General features: G+C 47.0%; 1 protein-coding gene across 1 annotated transcript in view; it reads left to right on the forward strand.

Annotated features, from left to right (window-relative positions):
- LOC144502256 (neutrophil cytosol factor 2-like) overlaps positions 1–18,389 on the forward strand; it is a 275,195-nt gene that overhangs the window by 13,859 nt on the left and 242,947 nt on the right. The window contains exon 2 of the mRNA XM_078226083.1: positions 5,880–5,962. Coding sequence (XP_078082209.1) covers positions 5,880–5,962 — 83 coding nt within the window. The remainder of the gene's footprint in view (positions 1–5,879; positions 5,963–18,389) is intronic.

Raw genomic sequence — 18,389 nt, forward strand, 5'->3', positions numbered from 1 at the left:
AACGTCCTGGTAAATCTTTTTCCAAAGGCCTCCACATCCTTCTGGTAGTGTGGCGACCAGAATTGAACACTATTTTCCAAGTAAGGCTAACTAAGGTCCTATAAAGCTGCAACATGACTTGCCAATTTTTAAACTCAGTGCCCCAGCCAATGAAGGTAATCATGCCGTATGCCTTCTTGACTACCTCCTCCACCTGCGTTACCACTTTTAGTGACCTATGTACCTGTACACCCAGATCCCTCTGTCTATCAATACTCTTAAGGGTTCTGCCATTTACTGTATATTTCCTATCTGTATTAGACCTTCTAAGTTGCATTACCTCACATTTGTCCGGATTAAACTCCATCTGCCATCTCCTCCGCCCAAGTCTCCAACCGATCGATTCCTGCTGTATTCTCTGATGGTCCTCATCGCTATCCGCAAATCCACCAATCTTTGTGTCGTCCGCAAACTTACTAATCAAACCAGTTATATTTTCCTCCAAATCATTTATATATATATATTACAAACAGCAAAGGTTCCAGCACTGATCCCTGAGGAGCGCCACTTGTCATAGCCCTCCACTCAGAAACTCATCCTTCCATTGTTACCCTGTGTCTTCTATGATCGAGCAAGAAGTCTCACAACACCAGGTAAAGGTCAAACAGGTTTATTTGGTAGCACAAGCTTTCGGAGTGTCGCTCCTTCAGGTGAGTGAGGAGTTGTGTTTCACAAACAGGGCATATATAGACACAAACTCAATTTACAAGATAATGGTTGGAATGCAAGTCTTTACAGATAATCAAGTCTTAAAAGTACAGACAATGTGAGTGGAGAGAGGGTTAAGCACAGGTTAAAAAGATGTGTATTGTCTCCAGCCAGGACAGTTCGTAAGATTTTGCAAGCTCAGGCAAGTCGTGGGGGCTACAGATAGTGTGACATGAACCCAAGATTCCGGTTGAGGCCGTCGTCATATGTGCAGAACTTGGCTATCAGTTTCTGCTCAGCGATTCTGTGTTATCGTGTGTCATGAAGGCCGCCTTACCCGAAGATCAGAGGCTGAATGCCTGTGACTGCTGTAATGTTCCCCGACAGGAAGAGAACACTCCTGCCTGGTGATTGTTGAGCGGTGTTCATTCATCCATTGTCGTAGCATGGTCTCCCCAATATACCATGCCTCGGGACATCCTTTACATAAAAACATAAGAAATAGGAGCAGGAGTAGGCCATCTAGCCCCTCGAGCCTGCCCCGCCATTCAATAAGATCATGGCTGATCTGATAGTGGTTTCGTTCCACTTACCCGCCCGCTCCCCGTAACCCTTAATTCCCTTATTGATCAGAAATCTATCTATCTGTAACTTAAACATATTTAACGAGGTAGCCTCCACTGCTTCAATGGGCAGAGAATTCCAGAGATTCACTATCCTCTGAGAGAAGAAGTTCCTCCTCAACTCTGTCCTAAACTGACTCCCCCTTATTTTGAGGCTGTGTCCTCTAGTTCTTGTTTCCTTTCTCAGTGGAAAGAATCTCTGCCTCTACCCTGTCTAGCCCCTTCATTATCTTAGATGTCTCTATAAGATCTCCCCTCAGCCTACTAAACTCCAATGAGTACAGGCCCAATCTACTCAATCTCTTCTCATAAGCTAACCCCCTCATCTCCGGTATCAACCTGGTGAACCTTCTCTGTACTCCCTCCAAGGCCAATACATCCTTTCGCAAATAAGGGGACCAAAATTGCACACAGTACTCTAGTTGCGGCCTCACCAGTACCTTGTACAATTGCAGCAAGACCTCCCTGCTTTTATACTCCATCCCCTTCGCAATAAAGGCCAACATTCCATTTGCCTTCTTGATCACCTGCTGCACCTGCAAACTGAGTTTTTGCGATTCATGCACAAGGACCCCCAGGTCCCTCTGCATAGTAGCATGTTGTAATTTTTCACCATTTAAATAATAGTCCATTTTACTATTATTCCTTCCAAAGTGGATAACCTCACACTTGTCAACATTATACTCCATCTGCCAGATCCTCGCCCACTCACTTAGCCTATCCAAATCTCTCTGCAGACTTTCCGCATCCTCCACGCAATTCGCTTTCCCACTCATCTTTGTATCATCCGCAAACTTTGTTACCCTACACTCTGTTCCCTCCTCCAGATCATCGATGTATATGGTAAACAGTTGAGGCCCCAGCACCGATCCCTGCGACACGCCACTAGTCACCAACTGCCAACCAGAAAAGCACCCATTTATTCCAACTCTCTGCTTCCTGTTAGATAGCCTGCAGTGTTTCAGGTAGACAACATTGACTGAGTCGCAAGAGTATGTACCGTGTACCTGGTGGATGGTGTTCTCACGTGAGATGATGGCATCCGTGTTGATGATCCGGCACGTCTTGCAGAGGTTGCTGTGACAGGGTTGTGTGGTGTCATGGTCACTGTTCTCCTGAAGGCTGGGTAGTTTGCTGTGGACAATGGTCTGTTTGAGGTTGTGCGGTTGTTTGAAGGCAAGAAGTGGGGGTGTGGGGATGGCCTTTGCGAGATGTTTGTCTTCGTCGATGACATGTTGAAGGCTCCGGAGAAGATGTCATAGCTCCTCCGCTCTGGGGAAGTACTTGGACGACGAAGGGTACTCTGTCCGCCATGTCCCATGTTTGTCTTCTGAGGAGGTCGGTGTGGTTTTTCGCTGTGGTGCATTGGAACTGTCGATCGATGAGTCGAGCATCATATCCTGTTATTATGAGGGTGTCTTTCAGCGTCTAGAGGTGTCTGTTGTGATCCACCTCATCTGAGCAGATCCTGTGTGTACGGAGGGCTTGTCCGTAGGGGATGGCTTCTTTAACATGCTGGAGAAGTGGAGCATCGTGAGGTTATCTGTGGGCTTGCAGTACAGCGAAGTGCTGAGGTGACCGTCCTTGATGGAGATATGTGTGTCCAAGAATGCAACTGATTTCGGAGAGTAGTCCATGGTGAGTCTGATGATGGGATGGAACTTGTTGATGTCATCATATAGTTGTTTCAGTGATTGTTCACCATGAGTCCAAAGGAAGAAAATGCCATCAATGTATCTCGTGTATAGCGTTGGTTGAAGGTCCTGTGTGGTAAAGAGGTCTTGTTCGAACCTGTGCATGAAGATGTTGGCATATTGTGGTGTGAATTTGGTCCCCATGGCTGTTCCATGTGTCTGGATGAAGCACTGGTTGTTGAAGGTGAAGACGTTGTGGTTCAGGATGAAGTTGTAGAATTGCATCTGAAGATTGGCAGTTGTCAGCATTGAGTACTGAGGCAGTTGCAGCAATGCCATTGTCGTGGGGGATGCTGGTATAGAGTGCCGAGACATCCATTGTGACGAGGAGTGCTCCTGGTTCAACTGCTCCATGTGTGCTGAGTTTCTGTGGGAAGTCCATAGTGTCGCGACAGAAGCTGGGGGTTCTTTGTACAATGGGTTTCAGGATGCCGTCGACGTAGCCGGAGAGGTTCTAGCACAGGGTCCCATTGCCCGATACGATGGGACAGCCGGGTGTGTTGGCCTTGTGTATCTTCGGGAAGCAGTAGAGATCTCCAACGAGGGGAGTATTTCGGATGAGAGCACGGAGGGCGATCTGAAGGTCCGGATCAAAGGTCTTGATGAGTTTGTTGAGTTGACGGGTGTGTTCTTTGGTCGGATCTGCGGGTAACTGTCTGTAGTGTTCCTCGTTGTTCAGTTGTCGGTACACTTCTTTGCAGTAATCCATTCTGTTCAGTATGACAGTGGCCCCTCCTTTGCTGGTTTGATGACGATGTTACGGTTGGTCTTGAGAGTGCGGATGGCGTTGCGTTGTGCTTGCGTGACGTTCGGTGCTGTCATGTGAGTGCGGCTGATGAATCTGGCATTGACACACCTCCTGATGGCTTGGGCATACATGTTGAGTTGAGGGCAGCACCGCGGAACTCTCTGTCAGCTGTTCTGGTTCATTGGCTGTCTCATTGTGTTCACTGTTGGCCTCTTGGGGTTTGTGGAAGAACTCCCGTAGCCTCATTGCCTGATGAATTCCTCTGTGTCCGCTGTGAGACTGATGGGGTCCATTTTGGTGGTGGAGCAGAAATTGAGCCCTCAGCTGAGAACTTCGATTTCGTCTGGTTGAAGTGTGTAGTCTGACAAGTTGACAATGGACTTCCCTGCAGTGATACTGTTTTCTACTGTGGTACTGGGGGAAGCTTGGTTGCTGCTGCTGCTGGTGATGCCGAGTTCTCAAGTTTCCTGTTCTTGGTGTGCATGTAGATGGCGTAGTTCCACTGTCTTGTCTGCTTGGCAGTGTTTCGCAGCTGGTCTGCGTCCTGAGCGCAAGTTGAGAATATGGATTCTATGACCGAGCCAGTTCTGTATCCACCTTGCCAGCTCACCTCTGATCCCATGCAACTTCACTTTTTGCACCAGCCTGCCATGAGGGACCTTGTCAAAGGCCTTACTGAAGTCCATGTGGACAACATCTACTGCCTGACCCTCATCAATCATCTTTGTCACTTCCTCGAAAAACTCGATCAAGTTCGTGAGGCACAACCTCCCCTTCACAAAACCATGTTGCCTCTCGCTAATATGTCCAGTTATTTCCAAGTGGGAGTTAATCGTCCCTTGAAGAATCCTCTCCAATAATTTCCCTACCATTGACGTCCGGCTCACCGGCCTGTAATTACCTGGATTATTCTTGCTACCCTTCTTAAACAAAGGAACAAAATTGGCTATTCTCCAATCCTCTGGGACCTCCCCTGTAACCAGTGAGGATACAAAGATTTCTCTCAAGGCCCCAATTTCCTCACTTGCCTCTCTTAGTACTCTGGGGTATATCCCATCAGGCCCTGGGGACTTGTCTACCTTAATGTTTCTCAAGAATCCCAATACCTCCTCCTTTTTGATCTCAACATGACACAAACTATATACACACCCTTTCCCAGACTCATCATTCACCAAGTCTTTCTCTTTGGTGAATACGTACACAAAGTACTCATTTAATACCCATTTCCTCCAGTTCCACGCATAGATTCCCTCACTTGTCCTTGAGTGGGCCAAACCTCTCCCTGTCTACCCTCTTGCCCTTTATTTATATATATTATATACATGGGATTTTCCTGAATGCAGCTGGCCAATGACTTTTCATGACCTATTTCGCCCTCCTTGCTTAAGTTTCTTTCTACTTTCCACGGGGTATAGATTGGAGAATGGGGTTGGGGAGGGGGGGGGCAGAGATTTTGGGGAATGTGGGGGTGGAGAGATTCGGGAACGTGGGGGAGAGAGATTTGGGAACAAGGGAGAGAGAATGGGGAACGGGGGAAGAGAGAGATTGGGGAACGGGGGGGGAGGGAGGTTGGGGAACGGGGGGGGAGGGAGGTTGGGGAACGGGGGGGGAGGGAGGTTGGGGAACGGGGGGGAGGGAGGTTGGGGAACAGGGGGGAGGGAGGTTGGGGAACGGGGGGGGGAGGGAGGTTGGGGAACGGGGGGGGAGGGAGGTTGGGGAACGGGGGGGAGGGAGGTTGGGGAACGGGGGGGAGGGAGGTTGGGGAACGGGGGGGAGGGAGGTTGGGGAACGGGGGGGGAGGGAGGTTGGGGAACGGGGGGGGAGGGAGGTTGGGAAACGGGGAGGGAGGTTGGGGAACGAGGGGGGAGGGAGGTTGGGGAACGAGGGGGGAGGGAGGGTGAGAGGAGAATGGGAGGGTGAGAGGAGAATGGGGGAGAAAGAGAGAGGAGATTGGGGAATGGGGGACAGGCGAGAGAGGAGATTGGGGAATGGGGGCATGTAGAAGGGGACGGTAGGGTGGAGAATGTGGGAGGGGATTTGAGAGGGTGGAGTTAAATATGATTTGCAATCCTGTTTTTCAAACGAATGAATGTTTAATATTTCTGTTTTTGTGCTTAATCCTGGCAGGCTTTTGATCAAGCTATTGCTAAAGATGACCGATTGGCAATCTGTTTTTTCCAGAGAGGCACAGTTCATCTCCAGTTAGAGATGTAAGTAGATACCAGTGACACTCGTATCCTGATGGCAAGTACCAAGATATACCCAGACAGTGAAACAAGTTGTAATCTTGCCCATAATCTAACCCCATGCTCCCTCTGCCCTGGGAGTGTACAGGATAGTGTAAATTATTATTAAACTGAACTTTACAGTCCCCTGCCAGCAAGTTTGAAGGCTGGGTTGTGGATGTGGTTTATAAAATATAGCACAAGGGCCTCCCACCCTCCTATTCTGACCAGTCTGATTTCACATCAGGTGGCCACTCTCCCTTGAGTCTATTAAGGCCCTTTTTCCCACACTGCCTCTTTTTAGCAGTGGCAGGAGTAGGCCGACACCAGGAGAGTAGCTCAGCAGCTTTAGTTGCAGGACTTGTGTAGGGCAATGGGGCAAGAAGTTTCCCTCTGAGTGTCCCTTGAGTTGGGTTGTTTTCGTTGGAGCAGAGAAGACTGAGGGATGACCTGATCGAGGTGTACAAGATAATGAGAGACATGGACAGAGTGGATAAGGAGCAGCTGTTCCCCTTAGTTAAGTGTCAGTCACGAGGGGACACAAGTTCAAGGTGAGGGGCAGGAGGTTTGGGGGCGGGGGAGAAAACGTGAGGAAAAGCTTTTTTTACCCAGAGGGTGATGATGGTCTGGAATGTGTTGCCTGGGAGGGTGGTGGAGGTGGGTTGCCTCACAAAGTACCTCCATGAGCACTTGGCACATCAGTAGATCAGAAAGTGAAATGACTGAGGAGTTAAGTGTATTTGTTTTAATAAAGTGTATTTAATATGTTTTAATATGAGGAGTATGACAGGTGAGGCAGATGAACTTAGAGCTTGGTTTAGTACATATAACTATAATGTTGTAGCTAATACAGAGACTTGATTGAGAGAGGGACAAGACTGGCAGCTTAAGGTAGCAGGATTTGCTTCAGGCATGACAGAGGGATGTAAATGAGGTGGGGGAGTTGTGCCACTGATTAGGGAGAATATCACAGCTGTACTGAGGGAGGACACCTTGGAGGACTCATCCAGCGAGGCCAAATGGGTAGAACTCAGGCATAGGAAGGATGCAATTACTTTTATGAGGTTGTACTACAGGCCTCCCAACAGCCAGCGGAGATAGTGGAACAGCTATGTGGACAGATTATGGAAAAATGTAAAAATAACAGTTGTTGTGGTGGGGATTTTAACTTCTGCTCTGTTGACTGGGACTCCCTTTGTGCCAGAGGCTTGTGGGGGAGGAGGTGGGGGGGCGGGGGGTGGTGGTAAAATGATCCAACTAGGGAAGGGGCCGTACTGGACTAGTATTGGGAAATAAGCCCAGCCAGTTGATTGAAGTTTCAGTGGGACCATTTCGGGAACAGTGACCATAATTCTGTAAGTTTTAAGTTACTTATGGAAAATGATAAGAGTAGTCCTCAGGTGAAAATACTAAACTGGGGGAAGGCTAACAACGATAATATGAGGCAGGAGCTGGGGAATGAAGATTGGGGGTGGCTATTTGAGGGTAAATCCACATCTATCATGTGGGAATCTTTTAAAGGCTGGTTGATTAAAGTTTAGGACCAGCATGTTCCTGTGAAAATGAAGGATCAGGATGGCAAGATTCAGAAACCACGGATGACATGAGGAATTGTGAGCTTAGTCAAAAAGAAAAAGGAGGCATATGCAAGGTTTAGGAAACTGAAGACAGACAGAGCCCTCGAAGAATATAAAGAAAACAGGAAAGAACTTAAACAAGGAGTTAGGAAGGCTAAAAGGGGCCATGAAATGCCCTTGACAAACAGGATTTAGAAAAATTTGAAGGTGGTTTATACATAAGGAGGAAAGGGTGGGTCCACTCAAAGATAAAGGAGGGATTTTACACATGGAACTGGAGGAAAGGTGAGGTATTTGATGAATATTTTGAATCGGTATTCACAAAGGAGAATGGGATGGGAATAGATGGGATCTATCCCAGAATACTGAGGAAGGCGAGGGAGGAAATTGCTGGGGCCTTGCACAAAATCTTCGTATCCTCTTTAGTCACAGGAGAGGTCCCAGAGAATAGTAAATGTTGTTCCTTTGTTTAACATGGGGAACAGGGATAATCGGGAAATCACAGGCTGATGAGCCTTATGTCAGTGGTAGGAAAATTATTGAGAAGAAGATTTACTCATTTGAAAAAATATGGACTTATTAGTGATAGGCAGCATGGCTTTGTGCAGGGGAGGTCGTGTCTCAGAAACTTGATTGAGTTTCTTGTTCATTCATTCTTGGGACATGGGCATTGCTGGCTGGCCAGCATTATTGCTTATCCCTAGTTGCCCTTAAGCTGAGTGGCTTGCTACGCCAATTTATAAGACAGTTGAGAGTCAACCACATTACTGTGGCTCTGGAGTCGCATGTAGTCCAGACCAGCTAAGGACGGCAGATTTCCTTTCCTAAAGGACATTAGTGAACCAGATGGGTTTCATGATCATCAATAGATCTTAATTCCAGATATATTTTATTGAATTCAAATTCCGTCTGCTGTGGCGGGATTCAAACTCAGGTCCCCAGAGCATTAGCTGAGTTTCTGGATGAATAGTCCAGCAATAATACCACTCGTCCATCAACCCCCCACCCTCTGACAAAGATGATTGATGAGGGCAAGGCAGCAGATGTCTACATTGGCTTTAGCAAGGCCTGTGACAAGGTCCCTCATAGTAGGCTGATATATAAGGTGAATCCACATGGGATTCGTGGTGAGCAAGTAAGATGGATACAGAACAGGCTTGGTCATAGAAGACAGAGTGGAAGGGTGTTTTTCTAACTGGAGATCTGTAGCTAGTGGTGTTCTACAGGGCTCACTGCTGGGGACAACCCCCCCCCCCCATCCCCCCAACTTTGGAGGAGCGCGTAGGTGGTGTGATTAGTAAGTTTGCGGTCGACACAAAGATTGGGGATGCTGTTACTAGTGAGGAGGATTGACAGAGAATACAGCTGGATATAGATAGGCTGGAAACCTGGGCAGAGAAATGGTGAATGAAATTTAATTCAGATAAATGTGAGGTGATACATTTTGGCAGGTCTAAAGCAGGAGGGAAGTACATAGTAAATGGCAGAACCCTTTGAGGGATTTAGGGTAGAGGTCCACAGTGTAAGTAGTAACACAAGTGGATAAGGTGGTCGAGAAGGCATATGGCATGCTTACCTTCAGGATGTGGAGATGCCGGCGTTGGACTGGGGTAAACACAGTAAGAAGTTTAACAACACCAGGTTAAAGTCCAACAGGTTTATTTGGTAGCAAAAGCCACACAAGCTTTCGAGGCTCTGAGCCCCTTCTTCAGGTGAGTGGGAATTCTGTTCACAAACAGAACTTATAAGACACAGACTCAATTTACATGAATAATGGTTGGAATGCGAATACTTACAACTAATCCAGTCTTTAAGAAACAAAACAATGGGAGTGGAGAGAGCATCAAGACAGGCTAAAAAGATGTGTATTGTCTCCAGACAAGACAGCCAGTGAAACTCTGCAGGTCCACGCAACTGTGGGAGTTACAAATAGTGTGACATAAATTCTGATTCTAGGATCGCATGATAAAGACTCAGGAGGAAAAAAGCAGAAATATTTATGTGAAATAGTGTGACATAAACCCAATATCCCGGTTGAGGCCGTCCTTGTGTGTGCGGAACCTGGCTATCAGTTTCTGCTCCGCGACTCTGCGCTGTCGTGTGTCGCGAAGGCCGCCTTGGAGAACGGGTATTCGGGTAAGCGTTCTCCAAGGCGGCCTTCGCGACACACGACAGCGCAGAGTCGCGGAGCAGAAACTGATAGCCAGGTTCCGCACACACAAGGACGGCCTCAACCGGGATATTGGGTTTATGTCACACTATTTCACATAAATATTTCTGCTTTTTTCCTCCTGAGTCTTTATCATGCGATCCTAGAATCAGAATTTATGTCACACTATTTGTAACTCCCACAGTTGCGTGGACCTGCAGAGTTTCACTGGCTGTCTTGTCTGGAGACAATACACATCTTTTTAGCCTGTCTTGATGCTCTCTCCACTCCCATTGTTTTGTTTCTTAAAGACTGGATTAGTTGTAAGTATTCGCATTCCAACCATTATTCATGTAAATTGAGTCTGTGTCTTATAAGTTCTGTTTGTGAACAGAATTCCCACTCACCTGAAGAAGGGGCTCAGAGCCTCGAAAGCTTGTGTGGCTTTTGCTACCAAATTTACCTTCAGGAGTCAGAGAGGTTTACAGCATGGAAACAGACCCTTCAGCCCAACTTGTCCATGCCGCCCCTTTTTTTTAACCCCTAAGCTAGTCCCAATTGTCCGTGTTTGGCCCGTATCCTTCTTTACCCATCTTACCCATGTAACTGTCCAAACGCTTTTTAAAAGACAAAATTGTACCTGCCTCTACTACTACCTCAGGCAGCTTGTTCCAGATACTCACCACCCTCTGCGTGAAAAAATTACCCCCCTGGACACTTTTGTATCTCTCCCCTCTCACCTAAAACATATGCCCTCTAGTTTTAGACTCCCCTACCATTGGGAAAATATGTTAACTATCGAGCTGATCTATGCCCCTCATTATTTTATAGATCTCTATAAGATCACCCCTAAGCCTGCTATGCTCCAGAGAAAAAAGTCCCAGTCTATCCAGCCTCTCCTTATAACTCAAACCATCAAGTCCCGGTAGCATCTTAGTAAATCTTTTCTGCACTCTTTCGAGTTTAATAATATCCTTTCAATAATAGGGTGACCAGAACTGTACACAGTATTCCAAGTGTGGCCTTATTAATAGAACATAGAACAGTACAGCACAGAACAAGCCCTTCGGCCCACGTTGTTGTGCCGAGCTTTGTCTGAAACCCAGATCAAGCTATTTCCTCCCTATCATCCCGAAGTACTCCATGTGCCTATCCAATAGCTTCTTAAATGTTCCTAAAGTTTCTGACTCCACTATCACTGCAGGCAGTCCATTCCACACCCCAACCACTCTCTGAGTAAAAAACCCACCTCGGACATCCTTCCATGTCTCCCACCATGAACCCTATAGTTATGCCCGAGGAAATAGTCTTTGAACGTTCACTCTATCTATCCCCCTCATCATCTTATAAACCTCTATCAAGTCTCCTCTCAACCTCCTCCGCTCCAAAGAGAAAAACCCAAGTTCCCTCAACCTTTCCTCATAAGACCTACCCTCCAAACCAGGCAGCATCCTGGTAAATCTCCTTTGTACTCTTTCCAGTGTCTCCACATCCTTCTTATAGTGAGGTGACCAGAACTGCACACAATATTCCAAATGTGGTCTCACCAAGGTCCTGTACAGTTGCAGCATAACCCCACAGCTCTTAAACTCAAACCCCCTGTTAATGAATGCCAACACACTATAGGCCTTCTTCACGGCTCTATCCACTTGAGTGGCAACCTTCAGAGATCTATGGATATGAACCCCAAGATCTCTCTGTTCCTCCACATTCTTCAGAACCCTACCTTTGACCCTGTAATCCACATTTAAATTTGTCCGACCAAAATGAATCACCTCGCATTTGTCAGGGTTGAACTCCATTTGCCATTTTTCAGCTCAGCTCTGCATCCTATCTATACCTCTTTGCAGCCTACAACAGCCCTCCACCTCATCCACTACTCCACCAATCTTGGTGTCATCAGCAAATTTACTGATCCATCCTTCAGCCCCCTCCTCCAAGTCATTTATAAAAATGACAAATAGCAGAGGACCAAGCACTGATCCCTGTGGCACTCCGCTGGTAACCGGTTTCCAGTCCGAAAATTTTCCATCCACCACCATCCTCTGTCTTCTGTTAGATAGCCAGTTACCTATCCAATCGGCCAAACTTCCCTCTATCCCACACATCCTTACTTTCTTCATAAGCCGACCATGGGGGACTTTATCAAACGCCTTACTAAAATCCATGTATATGACATCAACTGCACTACCTTCATCTACACACTTAGTTACCTCCTCAAAAAATTCTATCAAATTAGTTGGGTAAATATGTAGGGATATGGGAGTAGGGCCTGGGTGGTATTGTGGTCGGTGCAGACTCGATGGGCCGAATGGCCTCTTTCTGTACTGTAGGGTTTCTATGATTCTATGATTTCTATGAAATTTGTGAGGCAAGACTTGCCCTTCACAAATCCATGCTGACTATCCCGGATTCATGTCTTGTATAAATTCAACAAGATGTCACAACTCCTGTATTCAATGTTCTGTAAGAGTTTTAACAACACCAGGTTAAAGTCCAACATGTTTATTTGGTAGCAAATGCCATTAGCTTTCGGGGCACTGCTCCTTCGTCAGATGGAATGGATATCTGCTCTGAAACAGGGCATACAGAGACACAAAATCAAGTTATAGAACACTGATTAGAATGCGAATCTCGACAGCCAACCAGGTCTTAAAGATAAAGACAATGTGAGTGGAGGGAGCATTAAGCACAGGCTAAAGAGATGTGTATTGTCTCCAGACAGGACAGCCAGTGAGATTCTGCAAGTCCAGGAGGCAAGCTGTGGGGGTTACTGACATAAACCCAAGATTCAATGTTCTGACCAATGAAACCAAGCATGCCGAATGCCTTAGAACATAGAACATTACAGCGCAGTACAGGCCCTCGATGTTGCGCCGACCAGTGAAACCAATCTAAAGCCCCTGTAATCTACACTATTCCAATATCATCCATATGTTTATCCAATAACCATTTGAATGCTCTTAATGTTGACGAGTCCACTACTGCTGCAGGCAGGGCATTCCACGCCCTTACTACTCTCTGAGTAAAGAACCTACCTCTAACATCTCTCCTATATCTCTCACCCCTCAATTTAAAGCTATGTCCCCTCATGTTAGTCATCACCATCCGAGGAAAAAGGCTCTCACTCTCCACCCTATCTAATCCTCTGATCATTTTGTATGCCTCTATTAAGTCACCTCTTAACCTTCTTCTCTCTAACGAAAACAACCTCAAGCCCCTCAGCCTTTCCTCATACGATCTTCCCACCATACCAGGCAACATCCTGGTAAATCTCCTCTGCACCCTTTCCAACACTTCCATATCTTTCCTATAATGCGGCGACCAGAACTATATGCAATACTCCAAGTGCGGCCGCACCAGAGTTTTGTACAGTTGCAGCATGACCTCATGGCTCCGAAACTCAATCCCTCTACCAATAAAAGTTAACACACTGTACGTCTTCTTAACAACCCTATCAACCTGGGTGCCAACTTTCAGGGATCTATGCACATGGACACCCAGATCCCTCTGTTCATCCACACTACCAAGTATCTTGTGTGTATAGATGGGTCTTTTTCGAATTGGAGGTCGGTCACCAGTGGTGTGCCCCAGGGATCTGTTCCGGGACCCTTGCTGTTTGTCATTTTCATAAATGACCTGGATGAGGAAGTGGAGGGATGGGTTGGTAAGTTTGCCGACGACACGAAGGTTGGTGGGGTTGTGGATAGTCTGGAGGGATGTCAGAAGTTACAGAGAGACATAGAACATAGAACAGTACAGCACAGAACAGGCCCTTCGGCCCACGGTGTTGTGCCGAGCTTTATCTGAAACCAAGATCAAGCTATCCCACTCCCTATCATCCTGGTGTGCTCCATGTGCCTATCCAATAACCGCTTAAATGTTCCTAAAGTGTCTGACTCCACTATCTCTGCAGGCAGTCCATTCCACACCCTAACCACTCTCTGCGTAAAGAACCTACCTCTGATATCCTTCCGATATCTCCCACCACGAACCCTATAGTTATGCCTCCTTGTAATAGCTCCATCCACCCGAGGAAATAGTCTTTGAACGTTCACTCTATCTATCCCCTTCATCACTTTATAAACCTCTATTAAGTCTCCCCTCAGCCTCCTCCGCTCCAGAGAGAACAACCTTTCCTCATAAGACCTACCCTCCAAACCAGGCAGCATCCTGGTAAATCTCCTCTGCACTCTTTCCAGCGCTTCCACATCCTTCTTATAGTGAGGTGACCAGAACTGCACACAATATTCCAAATGTGGTCTCACCAAGGTCCTGTACAGTTGCAGCATGACCCCACAGCTCTTAAACTCCAACCCCCTGTTAATAAAAGCTAACACACTATAGGCTTTCTTCACAGCTCTATCCACTTGAGTGGCAACCTTTAGAGATCTGTGGATATGGACCCCAAGATCTCTCTGTTCCTCCACAGTCTTCAGAACCCTACCTTTGACCCTGTAATCCACATTTAAATTAGTCCTACCAAAATGAATCACCTCACATTTATCAGGGTTAAACTCCATTTGCCATTTTTCAGCCCAGCTTTGCATCCTATCTATGTCTCTTTGCAGCCTACAACAGCCCTCCACCTCATCCACTACTCCACCAATGTTGGTGTCATCAGCAAATTTACTGATCCACCCTTCAGCCCCCTCCTCTAAGTTATTAATAAAAATGACAAATAGTAGAGGACCAAGCACTGATCCCTGTGGCACTCTGCTAGCAACCTGCCTCCAATCCGAAAATTTTCCATCCACCTCCACCCTCTGTCTTCTGTTAGATAGCCAGTTACCTATCCAATCGGCCAACTTTCCCTCTATCCCACACCACCTCACTTTTTCATCATAAGCCGACCGTGGGGGACCTTATCAAAAGTGAGAGGGCATGGGATCCAAGGGGCTGCTGCCCTGTGGATCCAGAACTGGCTTGCCCAAAGGAGGCAGAGAGTGTGTATAGATGGGTCATTTTTTAATTGGAGGTCGGTCAACAGTGGTGTGCTCCAGGGATCTGTTCTGGGACCCTTGCTGTTTGTCATTTTCATAAATGACCTGGATGAGGAAGTGGAGGGATGGGTTGGTAAGTTTGCTGACGACACAAAGGTTGGTGGGGTTGTGTATAGTCTGGAGGGATGTCAGAAGTTGCAGAGGGACATAGATAGGATGCAAGGCTGGGCGGAGAAGTGGCAGATGGACTTCAACCCAGATAAATGCGTCGTGGTCCATCTTGGCAGGTCGAATGGGATGAAGGAGTACAATATAAAGGGAAAGACTCTCAGTACGGTGGAGGATCAGAAGGACCTTGGGGTCCGGGTCCATAGGACTCTAAAATCGGCCCCGCAGGTGGAGGAGGTGGTTAAGAAGGCGTATGGTGTGCTGGCCTTTATCAATCGAGGGATTGAGTTTAGGAGTCCGGGGATAATGATGCAGCTATATAAGACCCTCGTCAGACCCCACTTGGAGTACTGTGCTCAGTTCTGGTCGCCTCATTACAGGAAGGATGTGGAAAAGATTGAAAGGGTGAAGAGGAGATTTACAAGGATGTTGCCTGGATTGAGTGGCATGCCTTATGAGGATAGGCTGAGGGAGCTCGGTCTTTTCTCCTTGGAGAGACGTAGGATGAGAGGAGACCTAATAGAGGTGTATAAGACGTTGAGAGGCATAGATCGGGTGGACTCTCAGAGGCTTTTTCCCAGGGTGGAAATGGCTGCTGCGAGAGGACACAGGTTTAAGGTGCTGGGGTGTAGGTACAGGGGAAATGTTCGGGGGAAGTTTTTCACACAGAGGGTGGTGGGCGAGTGGAATCGGCTGCCGTCAGTGTTGGTGGAGGCAAACTCAATAGGGTCTTTTTAGAGACTCCTGGATGAGTACATGGGACTTAATAGGATGGAGGGTTATAGGTAGGCCAAAAAGCTAGGGATATGTTCGGCACAACTTGTGGGGCCGAAGGGCCTGTTTTGTGCTATAGTTTTCTATGTTTCTATGTTTCTATCTTACCATTGGCCAGTACTCTGTATTCCTGTTACTCCTTTCAAAGTGAATCACCTCACACTTTTCCACATTAAACACCATTTGCCACCTCTCAGCCCAGCTCTGCAGCTTATCTATGTCCTTCTAACCTGCCACTTCCCTCTGCACTGTCTACAACTCCATCGACTTAAGTGTCATCCACAAATTTACTAATCCATCCTTCGTCGGAGGTGACGATCACGAGGGGTCACGGGCTCAAGCTGAGAGGGGCGAAGTATAACTCAGACATCAGAGGGACGTTTTTTACACAGAGGGTGGTGGGGGCCTGGAATGCACTGCCAAGTAGGGTGGTGGAGGCAGGCACACTGACATCGTTTAAGACTTACCTGGATAGTCACATGAGCAGCCTGGGAATGGAGGGATACAAACGATTGGTCTAGTTGGACCAAGGAGCGGCACAGGCTTGGAGGGCCAAAGGGCCTGTTTCCTGTGCTGTACTGTTCTTTGTTCTTTGTTCTACGCCCTCATCCTGGTCACTTATAAAAATGACCATAAGACCATAAGAAATAGGAGCGGAAGTAAGGCCATTCGGCCCATTGAGTCCACTCCACCATTCAATCATGGTTGATTTCAACTCCATTTACCCGCTCTCTCCCCATAGCCCTTAATTCCTCGAGAAATCAAGAATTTATCAATTTCTGTCTTGAAGACGCTCAACGTCTCGGCCTCCACAGCCCTCTGTGGCAATGAATTCCACAGACCTACCACTCTCTGGCTGAAGAAATTTCTCCTCATCTCTGTTCTAAAGTGACTCCCTTTTATTCTAAGGCTGTGCCCCCGCATCCTAGTCTCCCCTGCTAATGGAAACAACTTCCCTACGTCCATCCTATCTAAGCCGTTCATTATCTTGTAAGTTTCTATTAGATCTCCCCTCAACCTCCTAAACTCCAATGAATATAATCCCACGATCCTCAGACGTTCATCGTATGTCAGGCCTACCATTCCTGGGATCATCCGTGTGAATCTCCGCTGGACCCGCTCCAGTGCCAGTATGTCCTTCCTGAGGTGTGGGGCCCAAAATTGCTCACAGTACTCCAAATGGGGCCTAACCAGTGCTTTATAAAGCCTCAGAAGTACATCCCTGCTTTTGTATTCCAAGCCTCTTGAGATAAATGACAACATTACATTTGCCTTCTTAATTACGGACTCAACCTGCAAGTTTACCTTGAGAGAATCCTGGACTAGGACTCCCAAGTCCCTTTGCACTTTAGCATTATGAATTCTGTCACCGTTTAGAAAATAGTCCATGCCTCTATTCTTTTTTCCAAAGTGCAAGACCTCGCACTTGCCCACGTTGAATTTCATCAGCCACTTCTTGGACCACTCTCCTAAACTGTCTAAATCTTTCTGCAGCCTCCCCACCTCCTCAATACTACCTGCCCCTCCACCTATCTTTGTATCATCGGCAAACTTGGCCAGAATACCCCCAGTCCCGACAAACAGCAGTGGCCCCAAAACAGATCCTTGCGGTACAGTACTAGTAACTGAACTCCAGGATGAATATTTCCCATCAACGACCACCCTCTGTTTTCATACAGCTAGCCAATTCCTGATCCAAACCACCAAATCACCCTCAATCCCATGTGTCCGTATTTTCTGCAATAGCTTACCATGGGGAACCTTATCAAACGCTTTGCTGAAATCCATATACACCACGTCAACCGCTTTACCCTCATCCACCTCTTTGGTCACCTTCTCAAAGAACTCAATAAGGTTTGTGAGGCACAAAACCGTGCTGACTATCCCTAATCAATTTATTCCTTTCTAGGTGATTATAAATCCTATCTCTTATAATCCTTTCCAATACTTTGCCCACAACAGAAGTAAGACTCACTGGTCTATAATTACCAGGGTTGTCCCTACTCCCCTTCTCGAACAAGGGGACAACATTTGCTATCCTCCAGTCTTTTGGCACTGTTCCTGTAGACAATGACGACACAAAGATCAAAGCCAAAGGCTGTGCAATCTCCTCTCTAGCCTCCCAGAGAATCCAAGGATAAATCCCATCCGGCCCAGGGGACTTATCTATTTTTACCCTTTCCAGAATTGTTAACACCTCCTCCTTATGAACCTCAATCCCGTCCAGTCCAACAGCCTGCATCTCAGTACTCCCCTCGACAACACTGTCCCTCTCCTGTGTGAATACCGACGAAAAATATTCATTTAGTGCCTCTCCTATCTCTTCAGACTCGACTCACAACTTCCCACTACTGTCCTTGACTGGCCCTAATCTTACCCTAGTCATTCTTTTACTCCTGACATACCTATAGAAAGCTTTAGGGTTTTCCTTGATCCTACCTGCCAAAGACTTCTCATGTCCCCTCCTGGCTCTTCTTAACTCTTTCTTTAGGTCCTTCCTGGCTAACTTGTAACTCTCAAGCGCCCTAACTGAGTCATCACGTCTCATCTTAACATAAGTCTCCTTCTTCCTCTTCACAAGAGATTCAACCTCTTTAGTAAACCACGGTTCCCTCACACGACTGCTTCCTCCCTGCCTGATAGGTACATATTTATCGAGGACGCGTAGTAGCTGTTCCTTGAACAAGCTCCACATTACAATTGTGCCCATCCCCTGCAGTTTCCTTCCCCAACCTATGCCACCTAAATCTCGCCTAATCACATCATAATTTCCTTTCCCCCAGCTATAAATCTTGCCCTTT

Source organism: Mustelus asterias, chromosome 13, assembly GCF_964213995.1.
Source record: "Mustelus asterias chromosome 13, sMusAst1.hap1.1, whole genome shotgun sequence".
NCBI lineage: Eukaryota > Metazoa > Chordata > Chondrichthyes > Carcharhiniformes > Triakidae > Mustelus > Mustelus asterias.